Here is a 27500-nt window from a genome sequence, read left to right on the forward strand (position 1 = left end):
ACAGACAGACAGACAGACAGACAGACAGACAGACAGACAGACAGACAGACAGACAGACAGACAGACAGACAGACAGACACATCCTATGCCATGTGTGGAGTGGTCTCTCGCACAGTGGACTGTGACCAGGGGAAACAGCCACTTGAAGACCCCACTAATGAGAGGGGGAGGGGGGTACAGTCAGGCTTATACAACACACACAATTACAAATCACACACACACACACGCATACAAATGTCCATGCCGTGACCACACATGACCTATGACGCTAACACACGCCGTGTACATACTTTTGTTTATGCCTTGGAATAATAAATATACATACACACACTCAGTCACACACACAATCACACACACACACACACACACACAAACACACACACACTGTAGTTCCTGGTGTGTTTGTGTGGGGACAGGAAAAGGGCCAAGGGCCTTGCGGACCTGACGGGAAGTAACACACTGAGGCCCCACTGTGTGTGTGTGTGTGTGTGTGTGTGTGTGTGTGTGTGTGTGTGTGTGTGTGTGTGTGTGTGTGTGTGTGTGTGTGTGTGTGTGTGTGTGTGTGTGTGTGTGTGTGTGTGTAGTGCTGTGTTGTGATTCTTTCTTTCGTTGTTTTTCTTGTTCCTTTGAACTGCATCACATTTCCGAGTGTAAATCTTTCACCTGATCACATGTACACATGTACGCGTTCATTCACGCGTGTGTGAGTGGCAGCGTCGCGTGAGGTTTACTGCGTCACCGCGTACGTCAACAGGAAGTGAGAGCAGCAGATAATGAGCTAAAAGCAGCCCGGCCCCAGGTCGCTTTCGGGCGCCTCTGGAGGAAACAGAACCCCTGGTTTCAATCTGAGCCCCCTCGCTGGCTCAGTGTTCCGGTCACAGTCAGTCAGACGTCTTAGATTGCTCACGTTCCAGAGAACACACATCACTTCCTGCCAAGTGCTTTGCTTTCATGCGGTTTGGTCCCTGTGTGTGTTCATTTGTGTGTGTGTGTGTGTGTGTGTATCCGCGGTGTTTTGTGTGTGTGTGAGCTTGTGCTCGTGTGTGTCTGTGTGTGTGCCAATGTGTTTGTGTGTGTGTTGGTGTGTGAGAATGTATTCCTGTTAGTGATCCCTGTGTGTGTGTGTGTGTGTGTGTGTGTGTGTGTGTGTGTGTGTGTGTGTGTGTGTGTGTGTGTGTGTGTGTGTGTGTGTGTGTGTGTGTGTGTGTGTGTGTGTGTGTGTGTGTGTGTGCAGGCAGCTCCTTCTCATATCATGAAATGACATGAAACAAGATAAACAATCTAAAATCAACAACAGGTCTAAAAGGCCTACACTGCCCTATACTCATATACTCATACTAATCATAAATAACCGTTTAGCCATTTGATTAACGCACTGTGCACCCCTGCTGCCAAACAACGTGAGGTCATGGGTTCAAAACCCACCGGGACCTTTCTGTGTTAAGTCTGAAGGTTCTCCCCGTGTTCATAAACATGTTTCCTCATACCTCCAAAGACACGCATATTAGTGTGCTTGGAGGTACTTGGCACGTCAATGTAGTTGGCTTGTTAGCATACTGAGCTTTTTAGGGTCCGACCGACAAAGTAAACGTGATGTTCAGATAGCCTGCATTGGTAAAGAAAACTTTCGACATTTGGTTTCACATGACAGCTTTGCAGGATCGCCCTCTGAGCTATGAAGTCCATGTCTAGAATCCAACTTTATATGGACTATTAGTGAGGTGTAGTGACCGGAGGGTAAGAGAAAGATCTACAGGCTCTGGAGTAAAACTGTTAGAGTAAATATTCGAATAGTTTATTAAGTATCTTCTCTCACCATCCACCTGGCTCAATCTCCTGATTATCCATCTTTCTCTGTCACTGTTTACATCTGAAATAATCCTCACCATATGTCAAGTGATCACTCCCTCCCTCTTTCTGTCCCACTCCCTCTCTCTCCTCTAGCTTTCTTTCACTCTCTCTCATCGCTTTCCCTCTCTGTCACATTTTCCTCTTTTAAAAGTCTTTAGTCCTCCCCTCTCCAATTCCTCTGATCTCTCTCTCCCTCTCTCTGTTACGCTCAATATTCTTCATTCCGATCTCTTTAAATGGCTCTTTATTTATTCTCGTTGGGCAACATTTAGACTTTCTCAGGGAGCAGTGTGGGCTTCAAGTCCGACCCTGGCAATAAACTGTACCAGGATGCCTTTCGTCCTGTGTGTGTGTGTGTGTGTGTGTGTGTGTGTGTGTGTGTGTGTGTGTGTGTGTGTGTGTGTGTGTGTGTGTGTGTGTGTGTGTGTGTGTGTGTGTGTGTGTGTGTGTGTGTGCCCATGTTTGTGTATGAGTGCCCATGTTTGTGTATGTGTTCGTGTGTGTATGTTGTTTGTTTGGCGTATTTGTGCCCGTTTGTGTATGAGTGCCAATGTTTGTGTATGTCTGTGTTTGTGAGTGTGTTTGCTGTTAGTGAGTGTGGCGTCACTGTGTGTGTGTGCTCGTTTGTGTATGAGTGCCCATGTTGGCGTGTGTGCGCGTGCGTCTGTGTGTGTGTTTTCATGGGTTGGAGGAGGTTACGCCAGAGCAAACATCACTCCAGATTTCCATTTTGACCCTGGCCAACTTCCTGCTAATCCCATCTCCTTCACTTCTCCTTCCTCTTTCTCTCCCTCTCTCTTTCTAAATCCCCTTTTGCTACTTTCCCCAGTCTTTTTGTCTCGATCCTTTCCCCTTGCACTCAGCGTAATCACTTCATAGTCTTTATGTCCCACTTGCTGGGAACAGAGCAGTACAGTGCTATTCATGGGCTCCCTATATGGATTCATTTCCATTCTCACGTTTTATTTGCCTGTCCAGTAAAAGGCTTGACCTGCCCAGTCACCTTTTAAAACTTTTCCATAGATTCACCCTCAGGCTTACCCATTTCTCTTCCACTCTGATCTGTCTGTGTCTCTCACTCCGTCTCTCTTGCCTTTTTTATCTCTCTCTCTTTCCCTTTCTCTCCCCCCTCTCTTTCTCTCCCTCTCTCTCTCTTTCCCTCCTCTCTATTTCTCCCTCTCTCCCCCCTCATCCCTCCCTCTCACTTCACCGTCTTTCTCTCTCTCTCTCTCTCTCTCTCTCTCTCTCTCTCTCTCTCTCTCTCTCTCTCTCTCTCTCTCTCTCTCTCTCTCTCTCTCTCTCTCTCTCTCTCTCTCTCTCTCTCTCCCCTCTCTCTAACCCTTTCTCCCCCCTCTCTCTTTCCCCTCTCTCTCCCCCCTCTCCCCATCTCTTTTTCTCCCTTTGTAGCAGCTCTTATGCGCCATAAACCCCTCTCTCTCTCTCGACCGTCCGAACCCCCCACAGCGAGACCTCCTGGCTCCCGGACCGGTTGAAACCCGCTGGAGACGGAGCCAGGAAGCCGACAACGGGCCGTGACTTCTGAAAGTACTTCAAGACCAATTGAAAAAAAAAACAGGGGGGACTCGGGTTGCGGCAGGAAACACAAAAGGAACAAAACGAAGCCATTAGCGTGGAGTTCGTCCGCTTTGAAGACGTCGACCACCTCATGCCGTCACGGCTCGCCTGCGCTGACATACCGCCGGGCTTCCCCGCCATCGTTAAAGTGTTATTTCAAACCGTTCAGGCGTCTTCCCCTGGCTCCCGTTTCATCACGAGCAGACAGGTAGAGGGGGAGAGAGATGAGCTTGTCATTCTACACTGGAGGTCTGTTGTGACCGCGCAATGGTTCAGCAGGGAATTCAGAGACGTTTCACCACGAAGGTGCAGGTAGGGGGGGACGGGGGGGGGTAGGACATCTTGCTCAAGGGCGCCTAAGGTAGGCTGCAGACGTTGGGGGGGGAATGAAAACCAGCACCTTTTCCATTGAGGGTCGAGCTCCCTTACCAATGTGCCGTTTTTCTTATTAAAGACTAAAGCATCTGAAATCAATTAGATTATGATCCAGAAGGCCCGGTTCCCTGTGAAACATATAGCTGCGTAGCTGGTTAGCATACCAAGGCAGGTACAGCTTTCCCTTTGAGGGAAGCCCCTTGGTTTGGGAGTCGACATGTACTGAAGTTCATTAGGTTCTTTTGAACGGGAAAGCAAAGGAACGTTCATACATCCAAGGCCTGCTCCACCTGCTTCTACTCCATCGTGGGCCAGCTGTTGGAGGTCTCTCGCTCTCTTCTCCTTCATCTCTCCCCCCTTTTCTTCCTGTTTATCTAAACTGCTACCCCTAATTCTCTCCCTTCATCCTCTCCATCCAGCCGCCCAACACACACACACACACACACACACACACACACACACACACACACACACACACACACACACACACACACACACACACACACACACACACACACACACACACACACACACACACACACACACCAGCAGCTTGAACATTCCCCTCATGTTGCTCTCTCTCTCTCTCTCTCTCTCTCTCTCTCTCTCTCTCTCTCTCTCTCTCTCTCTCTCTCTCTCTCTCTCTCTCTCTCTCTCTCTCTCTCTCTCTCTCTCTCTCTCTCTCTCTCCCCTGTTGTTTGATCCATCAGAACCTCAAGGAGTCCCACTGCTAATGACTTGGCTATAATAGCTAAAGGCTAATGGCTGATGGCTAATGCAGCCCCCCCCCCCTCTCTCTATATGAGGCCTCAGAGCTGGGCTCTGGTGAGGGGTTACGCCTGGCTCACTGCAGCATGAGCTGGCAGCCATGGTATGTTATTAGTGTGGGAAACGTGTGTGTGTGTGTGTGTCCACAGGATTTGAGGGTTTCGGTGTGTTTGTCTGGGAAAAGGGTGTTTTTTGATGTGTGTGAGCGTTCAGTTGCAGTACTTACGGTCCAACTCAGACTCCATGCAAGATGACAATAAAATAGGGCTGTGTGTGTGTGTGTGTGTGTGTGTGTGTGTGTGTGTGTGTGTGTGTGTGTGTGTGTGTGTGTGTGTGTGTGTGTGTGTGTGTGTGTGTGTGTGTGTGTGTGTGTGTGTGTGTGTCCTTCCCTGCTTACGCTGCTCATTAACAAGAGTGTCACGACGTCAGCCCTGCAGAATGTGAGCGGCAAGCACCATGTCCTCTTCCTCCTCCTCCCTCTCCCTCTTCCTTACAAGCCTCTTCTGACATCACAAGTGGGCGTGTCCACGGAGCACCGTTCGCTACAGTCCACCGGGTAGGCTGGTAGACTGATCTATCCAGCACACATCTAGATGGACACGCCCACTGGTGATGACAGAAGAGAAGGCTTTTCAAGAAGGCTTGTAACGGCTAATCGCACTCACACCTGGTGGTGTAATATGTCACCTTTAAGGCACCGGTAGACGGGAAGAGATCGGCGGCCGTGTGACGGAGACAGAAGGCTCGCACATGAGGCTCTTTGATCTGACTTCCACCCTCGGCCCCTCCCGCCCTCCGCCGCCGCATTCCGATGTGGGGTTACGTTTCCCCCCGGCGCCGGAGACGCACAACGCCGAGGTCTGTCCCTGACCCACGCTCACGACCATGCGGTCGCCTCACCACCCCCTCGGTAGCCCCCCCGCCCCCGCCCCCGCCCCCCCGCACAGCCAATCACACGCCTCTGGTGAAAGGAGGGGTCCAATCAGTGGTGAGAGCTGTGACGGAGACCATGTGCTGAGAGGGAGAGAGAGAGAGAGAGAGAGAGAGAGAGAGAGAGAGAGAGAGAGAGAGGAGAGAGAGAGAGAGAGAGAGAGAGAGAGAGAGAGAGAGAGAGAGAGAGAGAGAGAGAGAGAGAGAGAGAGAGAGAGAGAGAGAGAGAGAGAGAGAGACTTTGCCCGGAGGGCAGTCGTGTTGTACATACTTGTATACCCAGGAGGGCCGACCTTTTGCTTGTAATTGCGGCGTTATGAACCACAACCATATGAGGTGTTCCCTTACGCCGTAGAACCCACAGCTCCACCGGGGCACCACTTAACCACTCTCACACTCAAACTGGTGGAATTACGCCCACAACGCTCCAGAAACATATTCAAACAGACACGAAACAGGCTGTTAACGGAAGCAGCCTGATTGGCGGGGACTGGTTCTGTGAGAGCAGCCATCTTGGCCGATCTGAAGAACAGGGAGGCTGATGGGATGAGCTTTACTCTATGGGTCCATGGCGGTGGAGGGGAGGTGGTGCTCCTGTACTCTACAGATCGTCTTGCCGTCCATTGGGGGGGTGGGGGTGGGGGGGGGGGGGGGGGTAGTAGTGATGGAGAAGGGGGGGGTGGATGGGCGTTTCTGTTTAACGTGGAGGCCTAGAGAGCTACACCTGTCAACTGTCGCATTCCAGATAGTGGGAGGCGAACCAAACACACCCACACCCGGCACCGCCCTTGGAGGCCATCCTAGACACTAACTCAGGGAGGGTGGAGTGAAGTCGGTGGTGTCGGGCCGTACAGTACACTGTCTGAACCGCTTCAAATACCTGGCAACCCGGAGTAACACAGTACAACACCCGCTGGGAATCGACACCATCCCCATGCACTGCTTTTAAACCCTATTCATTACGGGAATAAGCCGATGTGGGATGAGCTTATATTAAACTAAGTGTCTGTTGAGGGCAAGTGATCACGAGGGCAGTAGGAGTGAAGTAGGGTGAAAGCAGCGATGACTTTAGAGTGGTGTCATTCCTCTCCTACACACTCACGTAACTGCCAGCTCTCTTTCAGGGACTTGAAGGTGGAGGAAATGTTCTTTTTAAAAGGGCTGTTTGTCAAAGACAGCTCCAGCAGCCTTTGTGAATGGGTTCTTCTTACAACGAACTCTACACAGGTTTTTATCTGGAAATCGTCTCTCTCTCTGCCCGCAATCCACAAACCCAGAGAAGGACGATCAATCCCAGACCATAACAGAGCACACTTCTTCTCTGCCTTAAGACAAGAAGATAAAAAAAAAAAGGAAGGAGAAGAGATCAAAGCCGTTTGAGAACAAGCGCAGAAAAGAGGGAGATAATTTGGATCTGGGGCTTTGATACTGGCGTGCCCTGGGCATATGGTTCCTAGACAAGCGAGAGGCAAGACGTGGGAATAGCCTGTACCACCACTGTGGTGTACACATTGTTGCCTACCGTTGTCACGACCAGGACTAGTGATGCCGATGAAGTCTACTTTTGAAGGAGAATGCTCAGCAACGACATAATCTCTAACCATTAATTTCCTATGTAAAGCCAGACAAAGTGACGGAGGGTGAGGATGAGTTAATGAGTGAGTGAGAGAGAGAGAGTGTGAGAGAGAGAGAGAGAGAGAGAGAGAGAGAGAGAGAGGTCAACTCATAGCTGTTTAAGTTCCCAGACCTACCCCTGATGGCCTCAGCCCCCAATGTGGGCCAGCATTGGGAGTGGTAGCCGACGCTAGCTTAAATGGCTGCCACATGCCTTTTACTGTGCATCCACAATGATCACCCGCGTCGACCACCATCGACAACCAGAGGAGGGAGGATTAAATGGCGCAGAGTTAACCGTTCAGTTACATACTCAACAGTAGGCTCTCCGTGCCCCAGATTATCCCATTGTATTGTATTGTATTGGACTCACCAACACTCTTTTACTGTGACGTCAAGAGAAATGAACTGTGTGCGATCGTTTCTCGCCAATGTACGTAGCCATCACTAAATAGCATAGGGCTAACAAGAAATAATGGGATTTGACTGGAATGATGGTAACTTGTACTCGTACGTTTCTATTTACTATTCAGTCGTTTCGAAGATGCTTTTTACCCACGGCAATTGACAGGGCATTCAGATTCCTGTCACTAAGGCGGCCTGCATTGTTTTGCTCATGGACGGCCTACAGGTAACATTGTAGATCGACTAGAATCCCTTTTTAATGGGGTCACCCTGCCCTGCCCTGGTTAGAGATCCACGTGTGTGTTCCCTGGCAGACGGGGAGGACAGAGGCGAGTGTTTAGGACGGTCCCCGGTAGACGGCCCCTCCCTGTCTGAGGGGACAGCCAGGTAGTGGTTTCCACCGGGCGGAGGAGGCGGTGTAATAACACGACCTCGCCTGTCGGGTTCCTCCTCGCCGTGGGAAGGTGGGGCGGAAATTACACACATAATACTAGGGATTATCCGGGGGTCAAAGGTCAAGGCGGGGGGGCTTGGAGTGGGGAGAGGGGCAGGGGCCCTGGCGATGCAGACATTATGGGCTGGCCTCAGCGCCACTTACTCTGTTTTCTGTTCCCGCCAAAACAATGCTCATCTGTCTTTTGTTTTTTCCTCTCCTTTTTTAACGTCTACAATTTTCACTGACTGGCACATATTTCTCTCTCTCTCTCTCTCTCTCTCTCTCTCTCTAACTCTCTAACTCTCTCTAAAGTCTCTCTCTCTAACTCTCTCTCTCTCTCTAACTCTCTCTCTCTAACTCTCTCTCTCTAACTCTCTCTCTCTAACTCTCTCTCTCTAACTCTCTCTCTGTAACTCTCCCTCTTTGTCTCACAAGACTTGTTCCCACACTAATTTTTGACCCAAAAAGGAAAGAAAAGGGTTTCTGTGTGTTTGTGTGTCATTCTCTCTCTCTCTCCCTCTCCCCCTCTCCCCCCCTCTCTCTCTCTCTCTCTCTCTCTCTCTCTCTCTCTCTCTCTCTCTCTCTCTCTCTCTCTCTCTCTCTCTCTCTCTCTCTCTCTCTCTCTCTCTCTCTCTCTCTCTCTCTCTCTGTCTTAATCTTTCTCCCCATTTATTTATTCCTCTCTCTGTTTCTCTCTCCCACTGTCTTCGTCTTGGGCGACAGGGGACAGCAGTCACAACACTCTGCTATGGAGCGTGCACACACACACACACACACACACACACACACACACAAACACACGCACTCACACTCACACACACGACCCTTGCGACCCACCCATGGGTGCTTCCTCCCAGGCCAAACGAGGGCGGGAAGAGTGAAGCGGGTAAAGAAACAAACAGCCGAGGAAGCCCTGGGACAAGCATGATCATCAGCAAATGATAGAAATACAAAACATTTCCCCTGTGATTCACCAACAGCCTTATTACAGGCCTCGGCGCCTCCCTCCCTCCCTCCCTCCTCTCTCCCCCCTTCATCCATCCCTCCCTCACTCTCTCCATCCATCCATCCATCCATCCATCCATCCATCCATCCATCCCACCCTGGCTCTCTCCCTGATCTCTCCCTCAGCTCCCTTCTTCCATCCATCCCTCCCCCCTCTATCCATTCCTCCCCCCCTCCTCCCCTCCTCCCTCTCTCCTCCCTCCATCCCATCCATCCTTCCCTTCCTCTCTGACCCTGTCCCTCACTCCCTCCCTCCCTCCCTACTTTCCTCCCTGTGGTTCTGCTTCCTTCAACACAATAACAGAGCCGTCTCTAGATGTTCTTCATGAGGCGTTCTAAAATAAACCGGCCCATCCTTTCCAGTAAAGACACAACACCAAGAACATAAATACTAATGTGCCTTTCTGTTCTCCCTCTATGGGCTCAGAGGTCCAAGTGAACCCTGAGTATCATACACAATCCTGACACCCTGAACACTACATCTCTTCCTCTGGCTCGCTGTCTTCTCGATGGTAAACAACCAGGCACCAAGCCTTCAAACAAGAGGCTCTTCAACGCGCTCTCTCCCTGTGCACGTTTGCTGTCAGTGTTGCCAGATTGGGCCAGATTTCGTGCCCAATCTGTCCCAATCTGGAAACACTGTTTGCTGTTGTTTAACTTGGTATCTTCCTTTGGTATTTGGTACCGTTTGTGTCGAACGCCAATAAAGCTTTGTGAATTGAATTGAATTGAATTGAAAGGGAAAGGCATAGACCAAGAGGAGAGAGAGGGGGACATTGCAAAGAAAAGAAAAGAGAAGGAAAACCACTGGAAGCTGAAACCACGACAAGACGTAATAGCAACCATAGAAGCTCGACTTTCATGTCCCAGCTCTATTGCAACCTGCAGAAGAAATCTGTTTATCGTTATATTATAGAGTACGACGGATATTGCGATCAAAGCTCAGAGGGGTACAGTACGGGTCTGTTGAAACACTGTGTCCAAACATTTATAACAAGAACCAAATCACCAGACGTATCCGACTAGAAGGTCTGTTCAGAGAGGAGCCGCTGGACTCCCTTGCCAATTAGACAAGCTTATTCTCTTGCCAATATGCAACGCATGCATGCATGCATGCACAATACACACACACACGCACACGCACACGCACACGCACGCACACGCACGCACACACAGTCACAGTGAGCCTATCTCGGCAATTAGCAGAGCAGTCAGTGATACAGTGGCTCATGTTGGAGATCTCCCGTCAGATCCGCTCGTCGGGCCTGACTCAAACTGATCCTCGAGAAAAGAACCCAAGACCAGCCCTCCCTTTAGCCAGCCGAGTGCAGAGCAGTTACAGCCATTGATCTGCTTTCTATTTCCTTCCAAGTAACCTTTCAATTTCAACTTTTAAAAGGGCAATGGTTTAAAATCAAGCCACCAGGCTTGCCATTCCTCTGAACTAATAAAATAAACATGTTTGATTGAAGAGACTGCCAACAGTGTGTTGTTTGTTATGGAAAACCTACTTGGGTGAGTTTGCTGTTTTGTACCATTTTATTCATTTTTTTTAATCTAAAAAAACGTTTTGATGGTTGAAGTTGAACTTTAAGATCCGCCGCCCGCTCGTTGAAACCCTGCCCTCGGCTCACAATGAAAACATCCTGCCGGCTTAAGAAGGCTTGGCGTGGAAAACCATGGTCTGAGGGACCTGACGAAAGGTCGCAGCCATGGCCCCCATTAACTGTTAGCCTGGAGCCCAGGTGACCACCGGCAAGCGATGAGTCGGGCGTTCCGTGGTTACCATGCCGACGCTGCAAAATAAGGGCGGGTAAAAAAAGTTTGGATTCCGAGTTGTCGTCGGAATCTCTGTGTTTGGGGGCGGGATGGTGGGTCAGCTTTGTTGTCAAGGTAACAAAGACGCAGGACACTTCCAACTCCTGCCCTCCATCATCCCTTGTTTCCTCTCTCCCCTCTTAGTGGCCTGTCACGTGATGAACGATGACAAGGTAGACCGATCCGAACAGATTGCCGTCGGGGACAGGGGTCTGTGAAGCCAACACATGGATGACGGAACACTGTGCGTCACGACCGCGTCGGAGAGGCCTTGTGACTACTGTCGTGTTCCGGAAAGGCACATTAAACTGTGATGAAGTGTGACTGTAATGTCTCTTACCATGCGGTGGGAAAAGTATTTATTCCCATCACAACTGGCAGTTTGAAAACATGTCTTTAAAGAGTGGGATTTATATGTTCTAGACTCGAGGTTTCCGGGCCGAGAGCTATGATGCCAGTGGGAGGTTTTTGTTTGCTTCTATTTTCTCTTCTATCCTTTTTTGTTCCTCTACTTATTGACCCCTCCTCTCCTCTCTCCTCATTTCCTCTTCCTGCTCCGCCTCTCTCCTCTTCTACTCCTCCTCCTCGTCATCGCTCCCTCTCCTTCGTCCGTCGACTCCTCTCTCCTTTCGGCTCTTCTCCTCCACCCTCCCCTCCCCTCCACCCTCCTCTCCTCCTCTCCCTCTCCTCCGTCCGTCGACTCCTTTCGGCTCTTCTCCTCCACCCTCCCCTCCCCTCCCCCCTCCTCTCCTCCTCTCCCTCTCCTCCGTCCGCTGACTCCTTTCGGCTCTTCTCCTCCACCCTCCCCTCCCCTCCACCCTCCTCTCCTCCTCTCCCTCTCCCCTCCTCTCCTTTCATCTTCCATGTATGTTGCTTTAGCGGGTGAGGACCTCCGGATTTTCTGGAAACAACAGCAGGCTCTTGTTATGTGCCCTCCACCCCCCCCCCCCCCCCCCTCCACCCTCCCACCCCTCCATCCCTCCCCCCCACTTCCTCTCTTCCTCTTTATCTGTCTGTGCTGAACTGTGCATCCCCCCTGTCCCCCCCCCCCTCCCCCCTCTATGTTCTACACGAAGGAGGGGACACTGGCATGTATAAACAGTAGGGCGTTTAGCCCGAGGAGAGACAATTTTGGTATTATGGGATGTGTTTGAGCAGATAAGCGTCAGGGAGTCGGAGGCCTGAGTTGATACTTGTGGATGGAATTTGAGAAACAAACAGAACACTAATAGGGATAGGGATTCCAGCCACGGCGGACGGGGGAGAAGCCTGTGTGCTTTTAGATCTGAAACAGACAGCCCAAGCAGATGTTGGTCTAGCCTCGCACTGAGCCAAACCTGACAGATCGCCGAGCCAGGTGGCGTTTCTCGTTAACCATGGTCGGATTCAAACGCCTCATCAGCCAGTGCAAGACAACGAGATTGAAGTGCCGGACTGCTGTTGGCGAGTTGGGTGGTTGAACCTTCTAGAAGCTATGGAAGCCATGACGACTCAACACTTAACATTTTTAGTTCTAAAATCCGTTTCCCCGTGATGCTGCAGTTACCATGTGTTTCCATTGCGTTGTCACGGTTTCCCCAAAGATTCTAGAAGGTTCACGGACTCAACTGACCAATATGTCCGCCAGTTGAAAAAAGGTCAAATAATAAGGTTCTAAAAATATGAATTCTCACAAAAATCCTGCCAGCTCAAACACAGCTAAAAGTCCAGCGCAAATGCTGTACCGTACCAAGCAGCCCAGGCCCCTCCGTAACTGTCCACAGGAGCTCCCTCTGAGCCCCTGCTGATGCTGTACCTTGGACCTCCCAGGGGCTCGCCAGTGAAGCGCGCAGACATTGAGATAATCAACCGGAAAATTAATGAGTCACTAAGTTAGAGTTTGTCTTACAGTAGGATTTAATATCGTGTGATCGCTTCGCTAGCCCCCTGGCGCCGCCTTTTTCTTCTTCTTCTTCCTTCTCCTCCCCCCCCCCCCCCCCCCCCCCACCCTGGGACCTAGCGATGTGGTAGCAGCAGGGAGCCCTGTAGGTCTGGTCCCTGCCCTGCCCACAGAGCCGGGGCGGGCTGTCTGTAAGAGCCTGAACTTGGGGGAACTGGCCTGCAGTTCTCGAGTCCCAGAGCAGAGGAAATGCCTTGTGACGAAGCCATGTCACTTACTGTCAGTTACTATGGGCTGTAATCTCCTACATCCCTCTCCTCCCTCCATATCGCTTCCTTGTGACATTCCTCTCAGAAGCCCTGTCGTTCCGTCTATCTGTCTGTCTGCCCCCGCCGCAACCTCAGCGTATTATTACTGTATTCCCTGCGGACGTCAGATTCAGAGTCAGATCGAAGATAAGGAGGAGCAGCTCTCTGCGAGAACAACATGTTGTGATATATAGTTGTGATGTATAGTTGTGGTTAGAGCGGTGTGTGTGTGTGTGTGTGTGTGTGTGTGTGTGTGTGTGTGTGTGTGTGTGTGTGTGTGTGTGTGTGTGTGTGTGTGTGTGTGTGTGTGTGTGTGTGTGTGTGTGTGTGTGTGTGCACGCGCGCGTGTGTGCATAGCTTGGGGTAGAGAAGAGCAAGCGGGAAAGCAAGAGCTACGCATGGATAACTAAACCGTCCGGAAGTGATTCGAGTTGGAAGGAGAAGCACGCATTGAGTAGAACTTTGAGAGGAACCTTACAGATCTTAAAACCGTACAGAGGTCCTAAAATCACAAATCGAGATTACACGTTTAACATTCAGGACAACGGGTTAACGTGAAGAGACGGAACTTTTGATATAGTATAGAGAGATAAATCTAACCCAACACAGATTATGTCAACAGAACAACCCCTTATTTATGAGATAGAATGAACTGGGACAACATGGTGCTTTCCCAGGGAGATTACTGGACAGCTGGGGGGTGCGGGGGGTGGCTTGTGGAGTTTAAAATGATTTGTCATCAGGACAACAACAGTCTAGTCCAGCCTAAAATAGCATCCTGGAGAGAACAGGATGGAGCCCAGATGACAGAGAGCAGCGTGCCAGATGTGTGTGTTTGTGCATACGTCTTTGTGTGTACATGTGCGTGTCTGTGTGCGTTGAGTCATGTTATGAGCCCACGCAGATACACCAACTCATTAGCAGGTCATAAACAGCCAGGGAATCGTAACGAGGCTCATGTTTATCATCCTACAAGTCATTAAACGCACGGTCTCTTTACACCTCACACTAGTGACGCAGAAGAACAACACTAATAGAAGCTAGCGCACATCTGCTCGACGCGCTACAAGCACCGATGCTAAAGGACCGTCGAGGTGGCGAAACGCGTTCAGGAGGCCATCGTTGAGGTTCTTTCGACAGGACCAGGTGGACCGTTGACTCAAGGGTGTCCTGTTTTAAAAGCCCCCCCCCATCTCTGTGAGACGTAGTGAGATACCGTCGGAGATGGTTCCCCTGGGACCTCCGCTCCCACACCCTTCCCTGTTCTGACCTCTCCCTTCCTGGGCAGCCCTGATGGCTATCTGCCCCGCGAAGCACCGCCGGTCAACAGGGGAGAACCAGAGCCTTGTTACCGTGATGGACCCACACAGACACACTCCTACGCAATTCAGCTGGAGTGGGCTTCGTCTGTCTGTCTCTGTCTGTCTGTCTGTCTGTCTGTCTGTCTGTCTGTCTGTCTGTCTGTCTGCCTGCCTGCCTGCCTGCCTGCCTGCCTGCCTGCCTGCCTGCCTGTCTGTCTGTCTGTCTGTCTGTCTGTCTGTCTGTCTGTCTGTCTGTCTGTCTGTCTGCCTGCCTGCCTGCCTGCCTGCCTGCCTGTCTGTCTGTCTGTCTGTCTGTCTGTCTGTCTGTCTGTCTGTCTGTCTGTCTGTCTGTCTGTCTGTCTGTCTGCCTGCCTGCCTGCCTGCCTGCCTGCCTGCCTGCCTGCCTGCCTGCCTGCCTGTCTGTCTGTCTGTCTGTCTGTCTGTCTGTCTGTCTGTCTGTCTGCCTGTCTGCCTGTCTGCCTGTCTATCTGTCTGCCTGTCTGTCTGTGTGCGTCATTATTTGACCCATTTGGGTCCCTGAAAGATACATTTCAGGGACGTTACACCTCTAGCCTTTGCATTCATCAGAAAGAACGAAAGTCTTCCAAACAGTATTGCTCCGAAGGTCGTGAGTTTCCTTACACAGCCTTATACAGTGTCCTGTGAATCAACAAGGCATGTTCCAGGAGAGAGGAGGTGGACCTCAGTCCCCGGGCGGGTTCTGCTGTAGCCTGTGGTGGAGTCTTAAAACGGGGTCTGTTGTTCCTGACGCCTGGCACAGTGCCCCATCACCCTCCCTCCATGCCAGGGTACCCCCCCCCCCCCTTTCCTCTTGCCCCCCCCCCCCCCCCCCCCACCTGCCCATCCCATTCCTCCTCCACCTTCACCTCCAAAGCGTCCATGGCCTCATCTTCTTCATCAATGACTCTTTCAGAGAGCCGGTGCAGCCAGGTCCTCCCGGACGGTGGTTTCGCTCTCAGAGGGGGGGGAAACCCCCTGAAACAGAGGCCTCTTCATGATGAAGGCCTCCGGCAGAGGGGTCGAACCCTGACCGCGACACACACTCCGATCATGTGGCCCGCCCTCGGTAACCCAAACCCTGGCGCTTTGACCCGGTACTACAGGTTAAGGACGCTGTGGTTTTATGAACTTGTGTCTTAGTTTCTAGTGTTTTGGTCGTCTCTGCAGCACTGAGTTTCATCAGAGGAGATGAGGTTGAGTCATTGCAGCAAAGAAAGATTTCAAAACCAAGGCGACCGTATTAGGGCTCGATGCTTACCTTTGACTCGCATTTTCTGTGAGTAGCCGTCTTGCAAACTAGGAAAAGGAAGAATAGAGAGGAAGAACATAGGAAACAGAGTTGGGCATTAGTTAAATTGTTTTCCTTCAACCTTCTTTAATATGAATGGGACAAGGACAGCATTACATACAGAATAGGTTTGGTTGGTATTGGTATTAGTGGTATTGGTCATAGGTGGTATTAGTAGATGGTTTTGGTAGATGGCCGTAATGCTGGGTTACGTTAAGGTTAAGTGACCGGAAAAGTTTGGTTATGGTAAGCTTATGCTAGTGTTTGGTCATGGAAAAAGGCTATATGACGGTAGTGGTTGGTGTAGTAAGATAAGGCGGCAGTAGTGTTTGGTTATCGTAATGTTTTGTGTAGTAAGTTATGTTCATGATGAAGTTATCCTAAAGTTTGGTCATGGTAAAGTTGTGGTAAGGTTGGGGCATGGTCAAGTGTCTAAAGTTCGGTCATGGGGAAGTTGTGGTAAGGTTGGGGCATGGTAAAGTGTCTAAAGTTGGGTCATGGTGAAGTTGTGGTAAGGTCTGGTAAGGTTCTCACCTCTGCAGAAGGAGCCCAGGCCGTCCACTCCCTGCCGACACACGGAGCACTGACGCTTCTTCTTAAACGTCTTCTCCTTAAAGACGTGGGGCTCCCCTTTCCCCGTCTGCACACACACACACACACACACACACACACACACACACACACACACACACACACACACACACACACACACACACACACACACACACACACACACACACACACACACACACAAACACAGATTTGCAGTGTGTTAGAACCGCTACACATACATTTTTGTAGTACCTTTCTATCTGAATCTCTTTCGACCTGTTGGTCACTTCGATACTTGCACATATCCTGTGTCAAATAACAGAAAAAAGAATAAAGAAAGAAAAATTCCTGCAAGGGTGTAAATAATTCTATGTTACGTCAGGGCTGTATGTGTGTGTTTGAGCGGGTATGTATGTGTGCGTGCGTGGGTGTGTGTATCTGTGACTTACTTCGAGCTGTAGTTTAAAACATGAGAATGCTAATGACCAGCTCCGGGGATTAGTGTGTAGCACGCATGAATAGCCAACAACGCTAAGGGGCGAGAGACACATGGTCCGAGTGGGGGAGCGAGGATGTGAACCCAAGGGCTGGTGCATATCTGCAATGTCACGCTGGGGATATGAGGAACAAACCGGCTGGTTTTAAAGGTTATGAGGGGAGGGGCTGCTGAAGGCGGCTGCTATGGTGATTATGACCGTTGGAAGGAGTCTTAAAATGTAATTCTGACCTTATGGCAGACAATGTGTGAGGGGAATACTTATATGACGTGCACTTTGCATAATTTTTCTTAAGATCCACACACAGACACACACACACACACACACACACACACACACACACACACACACACACACACACACACACACACGTGCACAAAGAAGGAAACACACACGCACAGAATAAAAGCTATACACACAGAAGCACACGTGCACAAAGAAACTCACACACAGATATACAATTCGAGCCACACACACACACACACACACACACACACACACACACACACACACACACACACACACACACACACACACACACACACACACACACACACACATACAATAACAGCCACACACACACACACAGACACAGAAAAGCCTTGACTCAGTCCATCACCATGGTGGGTTTATTAAAACAGCGATATCAGAAGGTAGGGCCACCATATGCTGTCTGAACACATCCCTCCATCCCTCGTTGTGCGAAACGGATGTGTACAAATAAAGGATGTTTTGTTTTCTCTTTCCTGTGTGTGTGTGTGTGTGTGTGTGTGTGTGTGTGTGTGTGTGTGTGTGTGTGTGTGTGTGTGTGTGTGTGTGTGTGTGTGTGTGTGTGTGTGTGTGTGTGTGTGTGTGTGTGTGTGTGCGCGTGTGTGTGTATTTTCCCGTTTTTCCTATGTGTCAGAAAACCGAAGAGCGAGTGGAAAGTTGTGTTTGCACTCTTTTCCATTATGCTCTTGTTTCAGCCCGGTGTGCCAGGGAGAGGGCAGTGTTTGGACAGCTGGCAGCTGCCTGGCATAGGTGGTACACGACGGGCACACACAAACACACACACACACACACACACACACACACACACACACACACACACACACACACACACACACACACACACACACACACAGTCACACCTGTGGATGGAGTGGTGGTTGTGGTTGGTGGTCATATCGTGTAGCGTGTGATAGCAGGGGTGGTTGTTGGTGGTCCGACGAGTGGTTAGTAGCTTCATCGGCTCCCTGGCCTGACCGCGCCTTTCCTCACTTTCGCGAACTCTCTCACAGGCGGAATGTTTTTGCCGCACACCTCAATACAAGCATCACAAACCGGCCATGATGGCTGCCATGCCACACACAAGGGCTGCTCGATTATGAAAAAAATCATAATCACGATTATTTTGGTATATATATATTTTTTGAGTTTGAAAACATGATGTATTTTCAGCATGTCTCTCTCAAAAACTCTTGTTTCTGAGAACTTTGAAATTTTGCCATAAAAATAATACCCAATAGAACATTTTCATATCTAAAATAATGTACGGATATGTATCCAGCTGTTCTAAAAAAAGAATCGAAAACTCGATTATGTTAACTTTGTGATATCGTGATCGAAATTTGATTAATCGGCCAGCCGTACCACACACACACACACACACACACACACACACACACACACACAATAGGGGGTTCCAGGTTCAGAAAGCCAAAAGTCCAGCCCGGGATGGTGTGAGTCACCCAACTGGACTTGTTGATCATCACAACCAATAGCAACTGTGAGTGAGTGAAGTCACCCAGCTCGGTGTACCTAGAAACATGGCTCGTACTTTCCACAGTTGGAAAGTAAGAGTCCGTCCAACCCTGGACAAATATCAGAGTAGGGTGAGCATGACACACTAAGATGTTAATGTTTGAGGATGAGAACGAATCTGATCCAGTCATTGACATTCTGTACCTTGTCAGCTTTTATATCATCCCTCAGATTTTGCATCCATAAAAAAAGAAAAATGGCAAATCATCAACGTTTTCGCGATTCATGTTTTACATTTAACTAATGCCTGGTTCTCTGAAGGAAGTGCCCGCCATTTGGTGAGCAGGTTCTCGCAGGCATGGATAACATTCCAGACGGAAAGACCAGCGCTAGGGCCTCAACAAAAGCCCCAACAGAAGCAGCCCACACTCTCGTCAATCAAACCCCAAACCGTCAAATCACGTCGCTCCCACGTTTCTTTGTCCCGCACTAATATCCTGTTTAACTTGGACACGAGCCACGCTCTGAGCAGTGTGAGCTCCTCTGTTTCACATGGTCCTGGGGATCACGGCCGCAGTGGTACCAGAGGCCACGGAACGAGAATAGCACCGGCAAACTCTCTGCACACGAAGGTGTGAGCCTCCGTCTTCATCGGCGTTCGCTTGTATCTATAAATGTGTTCGGCTGGGGCGTTGCACAAACATTCAATTACGCTGCGGTGGACGTGTGTGTGTGTGTGTGTGTGTGTGTGTGTGTGTGTGTGTGTGTGTGTGTGTGTGTGTGTGTGTGTGTGTGTGTGTGTGTGTGTGTGTGTGTGTGTGTGTGTGTGTGTGTGTGTGTGTGTTTACGTGCCGGCTTGGGACCGACACACCAACACACCAACACATGCAGGGGTCATCCTCATCGTCAGACAGCTCCCCTGCTGTCTTCCTCTTCTTCATGTGGGTGAATGCGTGTCAACACCGTTCCTCGTACTCGTCTGGGTGCGGCCATTTGCTTTCATGTTTGTGTGTGTGCATGTGTGTGTGTGTGTGTGTGTGCGTGCGTGCGTGTGTGTACTGCCAAACACATATCCCTATCTCTATATCCACTGTGGTATGGGAAGCGGGGGCCAGCGACAGGGTTTAAATAGAGCCACTGGTTAGCTGCCCCTCTCTGCCCTCACTGGGCTTGTGGGCAGAGCCATAAACACACGGAGGCCCGGGCCTGGCAGTGTCCCCGACGCTTCAGACACTGTCCCAGCGGCGGCGTGACGGCCCCCCAGGGGGCCCCTCGCCGCATGCGATCTTGGCGAGGCCGGCCGTAAACATCCTGAAAGGGCGGAGGGGATCGACGCGGAGGTGAGACGCGGGTGATTACGCCGTTGAAGTGGTGCCTGCGGTGTTGATGAGTTTCCCGTTATAGGGGTGTCTGGGTTGGGTCCTCATAATGGGAGGAGAGCTGCTGGCTGTTGGTTTGGTTCAGAGACATTTCATTAAGGTCGGTGGCTGAGGATTGGACAGGGAGACCAAAGAATATTATCACTTTATTACAATATATATATTTTTTTTTTTATAAAAGTAATTAAATAAATGTGTTGAATGCGTTTGTAGGCTGAGGTGAATCATGTGCTTTATCGTAACAAAATAAGCACAGACAGCCGTGTGTGTGTGTGTGTGTGTGTGTGTGTGTGTGTGTGTGTGTGTGTGTGTGTGTGTGTGTGTGTCTTCAGCTGTTGTTTGTGAGCTTATACCTTGCAATTAGTTAGTCTGGTCGACCAACAGGTCGAAAGAGATTCAGAGAGAAAGGTACTACAAAAATGTATGTGTAGTGGTTTTAACACACTGCAAATCTGTCTGTGTGTGTGTGTGTGTGTGCGTGTGTGCGTGCGTGCGTGCGTGCGTGCGTGCGTGCGTGCGTGCGTGCGTGCGTGCGTGCGCGCGTGCGTGCGTGCGTGCGTGCGCGCGTTATGAGCATGTACGTTCATAGTTGGAATCTGAATACTGAATCTGACTTCCTGAATAAAGTGTTGGCCTCCACTCCTCGGCATACGGCCCTGTGCAGGTCATTCAAACTGGAAACACCGCTGCGCTAAACGCCAAACAAAGCCCGACTGCCTCACGCCGCCGCCGGGTCATTTCAGTTGTTCCAACGTCGTCAATGTTCGCCGCAAAAGTAAACAAGGCGAGGGTCGAAGCCCCGACAACACTTTCATTCAATCCCCTTCCTTCCCGTTTGGCAACGAACATGGCTACACCCTCCAACGACCTCGGGCACAGAACCTCACTTCACTTCACCACTGGCCTTGAGGAATAACGCCGCTATGCCTCATCCCCATTGGTCGGTTGCCTTTTCGGTGAACTTGTCTTGGTAAACTTAACTCGTTCTACAAGGACCAAAAGAGTGAAACATTTGCAAACATTCAAAGAACAGTTGCGGCGGTCCCGTCTAGCCTGGAGCTCAGCACTTCGGCTGTGCGTATCGCTGTGTATTCTGGAAAAAGGCACGGAGGTTTCAGACGGCCTGTTTTGGTCGGGGAAACCATGGCGACCTGAAACGTTGCATTGGTCCCCTACCGCAAATCTTCCCGCGGAATGCCTCTGCGCTAGCTCCAAACTGATGTGCTTGTTCACATTAGCGGCTGAGGAAACGTTAAACCTACATCAATTTTTGGCACATTATTTTAAAGTATAATTGGCCATCTATGATTCTCTGAACTGTGATTCGAAAAAAACAAAACAGTCTCAGAGTCCTCCATGACGGCCCACTGGCAGAGCAAGAGCTACGAGCAAAGGGAGCCGGTTGTACTGGAGCTAGTTAGTGGGTTGGTTAGCTTAGCCAAGAAAAACACGGAGTCTCCTCCTCTACAGACCAGGGCTTAGAGGGTATGTAGAAGGTGGTAGCTGTCTGTCAACGTACCCACAGAGTAGCTGGGTGGTTAGCATGGCTGAGCCAGATGGTTAGCAAGAACTTCTTTGGTGGTTAGCATAATCAAGCCTAGTTTTTAACATAATTTAGCCGGTGGTTAGCTGGGATCGACTAGATGGTTCGCATATCATAGCCCAAGGATTAACATGGCCTAGCCTAATGGTTAGCATGGACTAGCCTAATGCCCAGCTGGCCTGTCAGCTCAATAGATTAATTTTGGGATTGTGACATGCACTACAACATATTTTCCTTAAAGTACATGAAGCAGCACTATGTATTAATACATAATCTTTTTTGCTGTCATCCGTTCACATTCCAGCACTTGAGGCTGATCCAGTAAACTGGAAAGATCTGGGCATCAGTCCAAAACATTTAATTTCCTTTTTATGAAGTGTCCAGAACTGTTAACTTCGAATTAACTTAAACGCCTCTAAATCTTCCCATGGAATTTACGGGAACGTTTTTTAAATCTAGCGTAACGTCAGGATGATACAGCACTCGGTGTGTGGTCAGCATAACTCACTGAACACAAATGCTGTGTTGAAACAATAGCCTCACACCGCACATACGCGCACACGCAAGCAAACGCACACAAACACACACACACACAAACACACGTACAGAAAGTAACCGGCGAGATGAGGCCCTGGTCTCATGACAGCTATTACTGTCATTATGTTTTATATCGTGGATGGACCAAACGGCCCTGCCCATGTATCTCGCTTTATTCAAAACAGATTCTCCTCTGAGTTCAAACTACAATTAGCGGGTTGGACGGCTCTGATGCTTAACAGAGACCAGACACTTTGACCGATATAAAGACATAGATCATTAAACTATGTATGTTAGAGAATAATTGAGCAACTGAAAAAAGTTAAGATAATAATAATAATAAAAATAATATTATTATTATATTGACACTAAAATGTTGTTTCACCTCACATAAAGGCAAATACAAGGCAAGTTAAACAAAATACAAAATGGAAAACTCACAATATCGGTGCACATCTTCCCAATTCCAGCTGTCAGAAGGATCTTAAAATTGCCCAATAAGGAAGGGAGACTTCAAAATTATCCAACAGTCTCTATTCACACCATCCTGGAAACCCACTATCTAATCCTATCTTACCCACTCACCCACATTAACCTTAACTTACCTTCCCCACTTCCCCACACTAACCTTAACTTACTTTCCCCACTAACCTTAACTTACCTTCCCCACTAACCCACACAAACCTTAACTTACCTTACCTACTAAGCCACACTAACATTAACTTATCTTGCCCACTAACCCACACTAGAGTGTCTTGTCTCCCTTTTGGACTCCCGCGAAATACCAAGCTATCGCCGTGGCAACGCGGAGCTTGTTGCCGCCGTGGCAACCCCTCACCTTCCCACTCGCTGGAGGAACACCCCCTCAAACACACACTCACCGACACACTGACACCAACACCGACACACCAACACCGACACACCCCCACCCCCACCCCCACCCCCACCCACACACACACACAGACACACTTACGGGTATACCTGGGTCCTTGCAGGCGGTCCGTGAAAAGCAGCACAGCCCCTCACAGCTCCCCACTGTCCCCCACGTCCCGACCTCGCTCCCCTACGCCTCGACAGACACGCCCCCCCCCCCCCCCCCCCCACCACTCACCATCCTACCCCGCCCTGTCCCACCATGACCCGCCGCAAAAGCCCCCCCGCCCATCACCACCCAAACACCCACCACACATCTGCTCCATACAAGAAGGTCCTGTTCCAGTATTTTTAGTCCCGGGCCCGGAGGTTGTTGCCGTCAAAGAGATGCTTTCTAAGCCCCCCTTCACCCCCCCCCCCCCCCCTGCCCCCCCCCCCCCCCCACATCATCATCTCCCTGCCAGCAGGCCCTGCCACCCGTCACAAGAACAGTAGCTGGATTGAGATTGGATCAGAGTGTGTGTGTGTGTGTGTGTGTGTGTGTGTGTGTGTGTGTGTGTGTGTGTGTGTGTGTGTGTGTGTGTGTGTGTGTGTGTGTGTGTGTGTGTGTGTGTGTGTGTGTGTGTGTGTGTGCGGGGGGGTTGACGCATGTGAGAGATGCGCGCACACACACACACACACACACACACACACACACACACACACACACACACACACACACACACACACACACACACACACACACACACACACACACACACACACACATAAATAAATACGCACCCTAACCCTCGCACAAAGAGTCCAATATATTGACATATTTCTGGATTTAAATGTCTTGTTCGTGCCAACACCTTCCCAAACACGCGTGAAAACACACCGTTGTCAACCACCACCCCCACGACCAGCACTACCAGCACCACCACCACCCCTTACTTATATAAACAAATGACATACATCTCCTACAACCATTTATATGCTTGCTCACACACTAAAAACACACACACTCACCCATAGACGCACACACACACATACACACACACAGATTCACCCATAGACACACATACACACACACCATCCCATAGACACACACACACTCACTCACCCATAGAAACACACTCACACTCACCCATAGACACACACACACTCCCTCACACACATGCGTACGCACCCTCATAAATAGCGCAGATTCTTCCGGGACAACGCTGGACATTGTTCGGCGGCGGCGACACATTTTATCGTTGACCGCAGGAGATTGAACCAATGACCTGCAGCAGATGCTATCTGAGGACAGACGGACACCCACCACTAATGGTGGAAACCCTCCTTCATTGGCCTGGTTTGATTCCCAACACGGGGGGGGAGCACGCTGAATGCTCTGATTGTGTGTGACTGAGTTATTGGGGGGCTTCTGGTTCTGCCCCCCTGTGGGGGGGGTCTGGATGGAGAACTATTTCCAGCGTCCGTGTAATGGCCCCACCAGACCATCTATTAAATGTATATCTATATATATATACGAGCCCTTCGGCGGCTGCGTTTATCCAGCGTCTTACAATAGCGAGAGCATTCAACGATACCCTGGGTTGCCCCGAGTGGGAATCGAACCCGTGACCCTGGTCACCCCAAGGCCAGGGTGGACCCTTGTTCCTGGTTATTCTGGTTTTATTTGTTCAATCTCTTTTTCATTTCTACTACAGTACCTCACCTTTTACTGTGACACACGGATTTCCCTTCTGGAACTGAGAAGGTTCCTCCTTATCTTATCCCTTCTAGTCAGTGTGTGTTTTGGGAGACGGCCCCCTTAATGGAAGGAGCACTCCCATGTGTTCCCGCTCAGGGTTCCTTCCTTCCCCACTGGGCTCGGGAGATGTTTACCTTGCCCCCTCTCTCCATCTCCCCGCTCCATTAACAGTGGCTCTCGGGATAAAGGGCTACAGAGAGTCATGCGACGGCCCCGGGGGTTTCCTCGGTGGAATCCCGGTGATCCATCATCTGCAACGCCGGGGCCGAGTTTAGCGCTTTCCTCGTGCGTCAAAAGCGACGTGTGTGAAGCGAAAGAGCGGAGAGAAAAAAATAATAATTTGCTGATGACAGCGCAACGCTGAACAACCTTGTGAGGTGTGTTTGCTCTGGCAGCTCACGCACCACCTCTCTGTCAGCGGCTGGCTGTCCACCAGCGCCGGCTCTGACTGCAGCCCTCGTAGGGGGGTACGGGGGGCCGGTGGAAGGAGAGGCAGATGGGGGGGGGGGGGGGGCGGGGGATGCTGAATTGTTACTTTAAAGTAAGAGAAGGTGGGGCATTGTCCGTCCTTCAACTGTGTGTGTGTGTGTGTGTGTGTGTGTGTGTGTGTGTGTGTGTGTGTGTGTGTGTGTGTGTGTGTGTGTGTGTGTGTGTGTGTGTGTGTGTGTGTGTGTGTGTGTGTGTCCTGTGCAGTAGAGGGAGTTCCTTAACTCACATGTTCTTGTATGTGAGTCCTTGACTCACTTGTTGGCAGCATGTCCTGTGAATGTGTGTGTGTGTGTGTGTGTGTGTGTGTGTGTGTGTGTGTGTGTGTGTGTGTGTGTGTGTGTGTGTGTGTGTGTGTGTGTGTGTGTGTGTGTGTGTGTGTGTGTGTGTGTGGGTTTGCATGTAATCGTGAGTGTGCATACTTTTGTGTGTGTGTGTGTGTGTGTGTGTGTACGGAAGTGTGTCATGTCGCTACACTGACCTCACCTCTGGAACAGGCTGTCTCTGTTCCCGTGCCTGTTCCACACACACACACACACACACACACACACACACACACACACACACACACACACACACACACACACACACACACACACACACACACACACACACGCACACACAAAAGTGTGCACACTCACGATTACATGCAAACCCACACATACACACAGTCCATCACGCCATGTCCACGACACTCCCATCCTGTCTGAGCAGCCCCAGCCCATCCCAGCAGCTCAGGCCCAGGCTGGGGACTCTGAGGCCGGGCACGTCCAGCACGGTGACCCCCTGGGGGGGCACAGCAGACACCCAGCTCCTGTCCCACCGTGGACCAACATGGACCAGTTAATGGACCTTTCTACAAAGTAATGCCCAGCAGGATCTCGGAGGATCGGTGAAGGTCTTTGACTCCCAGCCGGAGAGTTCGGGGTTCAAGTCCCGTTGTCAGCAGCCTAACCTGTAGACACCTCTGAGCCAGATGTCTTCAGCTCTACCTGCTGTCTCATACATGGTGCGGCACCATCTTAATGCACTCTCAGCTGGATGGATTGGATAAAACCATCTGTTAAAATTTAAATAGCACTAAATAACAATACGTCTGCAGACTGTAACTGTAACTATAAACCAAACACGGACGGTATGCTTCAGTCTGTTGGAAATGACCCGGAGTCTGTCGTGGTGACACTGACCCATGGACAGAAGCAGTAAACATGTCATCTCTAGTAAATTGGGGTTGACGCCGGGCCGTAAAATGAGTGCATGATTCAATGCGCTGCAGTTTTAAACTTTGCGCATTCCTGGTGCAAACAGCCGGTTCCTGAGAATTCCTCTGCAGAACACAAACAAACAGGATTGCAGTGGTTGTTTGATGGAGAGTCGTGAGAGTCTGACCGTGCCAACGCGGGGTACGTGCGGTGTGTTTGAACCGCTGTGTTCAGATGTTGACTGAATTAAACCCGTTTGGCACCAGCTGATGTGACTGGGACTGGGCACCGGTTCAGACTGGTGGCTTGGCTTGGCAACAGTGGGGTGCCTTCGAATACACCGCAAGTTCATTGTTTTTTTTTTTTTTTTATTGTGTTTGTGCATGCCTTTCAAGTATGTGAGTGTGTGTGGATTTTTCATAGCAATTTGACGTTTCAAATGAATGAAACAGTGAAAGACTCATGGACACACATTGCAATCACTTTTGTATACATAATGAACTGTGTGTGTGTGTGTGTGTGTGTGTGTGTGTGTGTGTGTGTGTGTGTGTGTGTGTGTGTGTGTGTGTGTGTGTGTGTGTGTGTGTGTGTGTGTGTGTGTGTGTGTGTGTGTGTGCGTTTGATATCAATCATTCATCATCCACAATTATGTATATTTCCTTCGACAGCAGATCACACACAGCGATCCTTCTCTAACACCAGCACCGCCCCGCCATCCCCCCCCCCATCCCCCTCCCCCCATCCCCATCCCCTGTACCCTCGCACGCTACCAACCCCTGTGACGTTGTGACGTAGGGATTTTTTCCCGTAGGAAGCAATTTGTTAATGAGCTCGCAGTGTTATCAGGGGGACGGAAAGAGGTTTGAAAGGTGGGGACAAGTTACAATGCTATCGCTAAATCCCTGGCCTTTTACATTGGTTTTGAACAAATAGGAAGGAACTTTAGCCCTGGGAATATGATATGGAATATGTTGTTTGGTTAGTGTGGTTGAGTCTGTATGTATATTGCGGTGGATGGATAAAAAGGAGCAAGCTATATTTGTCGGGTGCTGATAACTAAAAGGATGCTGATTATTCCTGTTTCCTGCCATGAATCACGTTGCTCAATCCCGTCGAAATGACGCACGCATGTGCACTTAATCGTAGGCCTACTCCTTCACTCACTTTACATTCTGACGTTCTGTCAACGCACACACAGACACACGCACGCACTCGCACACATGCCGACACTCTCTCTCGCGCGCGCACACACACACACACACACACACACACACACACACACACACACACACACACACACACACACACACACACACACACACACACACTCTGATAAGAGGAAGTCAAGTGCGCTCACAAACCACCCAATTAGG

General features: G+C 50.1%; 1 protein-coding gene across 1 annotated transcript in view; it reads right to left on the minus strand.

Annotated features, from left to right (window-relative positions):
- tns2a (tensin 2a) overlaps nucleotides 1–27500 on the minus strand; it is a 56709-nt gene that overhangs the window by 20113 nt on the left and 9096 nt on the right. The window contains exons 2-3 of the mRNA XM_056593328.1: nucleotides 16109–16214; nucleotides 15545–15582 (exon numbers count right to left, since the gene is read on the minus strand). Of these exons, the coding sequence (XP_056449303.1) occupies nucleotides 15545–15582; nucleotides 16109–16214 (144 nt within the window). The remainder of the gene's footprint in view (nucleotides 1–15544; nucleotides 15583–16108; nucleotides 16215–27500) is intronic.

Source organism: Gadus chalcogrammus, chromosome 1 (assembly GCF_026213295.1).
Source record: "Gadus chalcogrammus isolate NIFS_2021 chromosome 1, NIFS_Gcha_1.0, whole genome shotgun sequence".
In the NCBI taxonomy this organism is placed as follows: Eukaryota; Metazoa; Chordata; class Actinopteri; order Gadiformes; family Gadidae; genus Gadus; species Gadus chalcogrammus.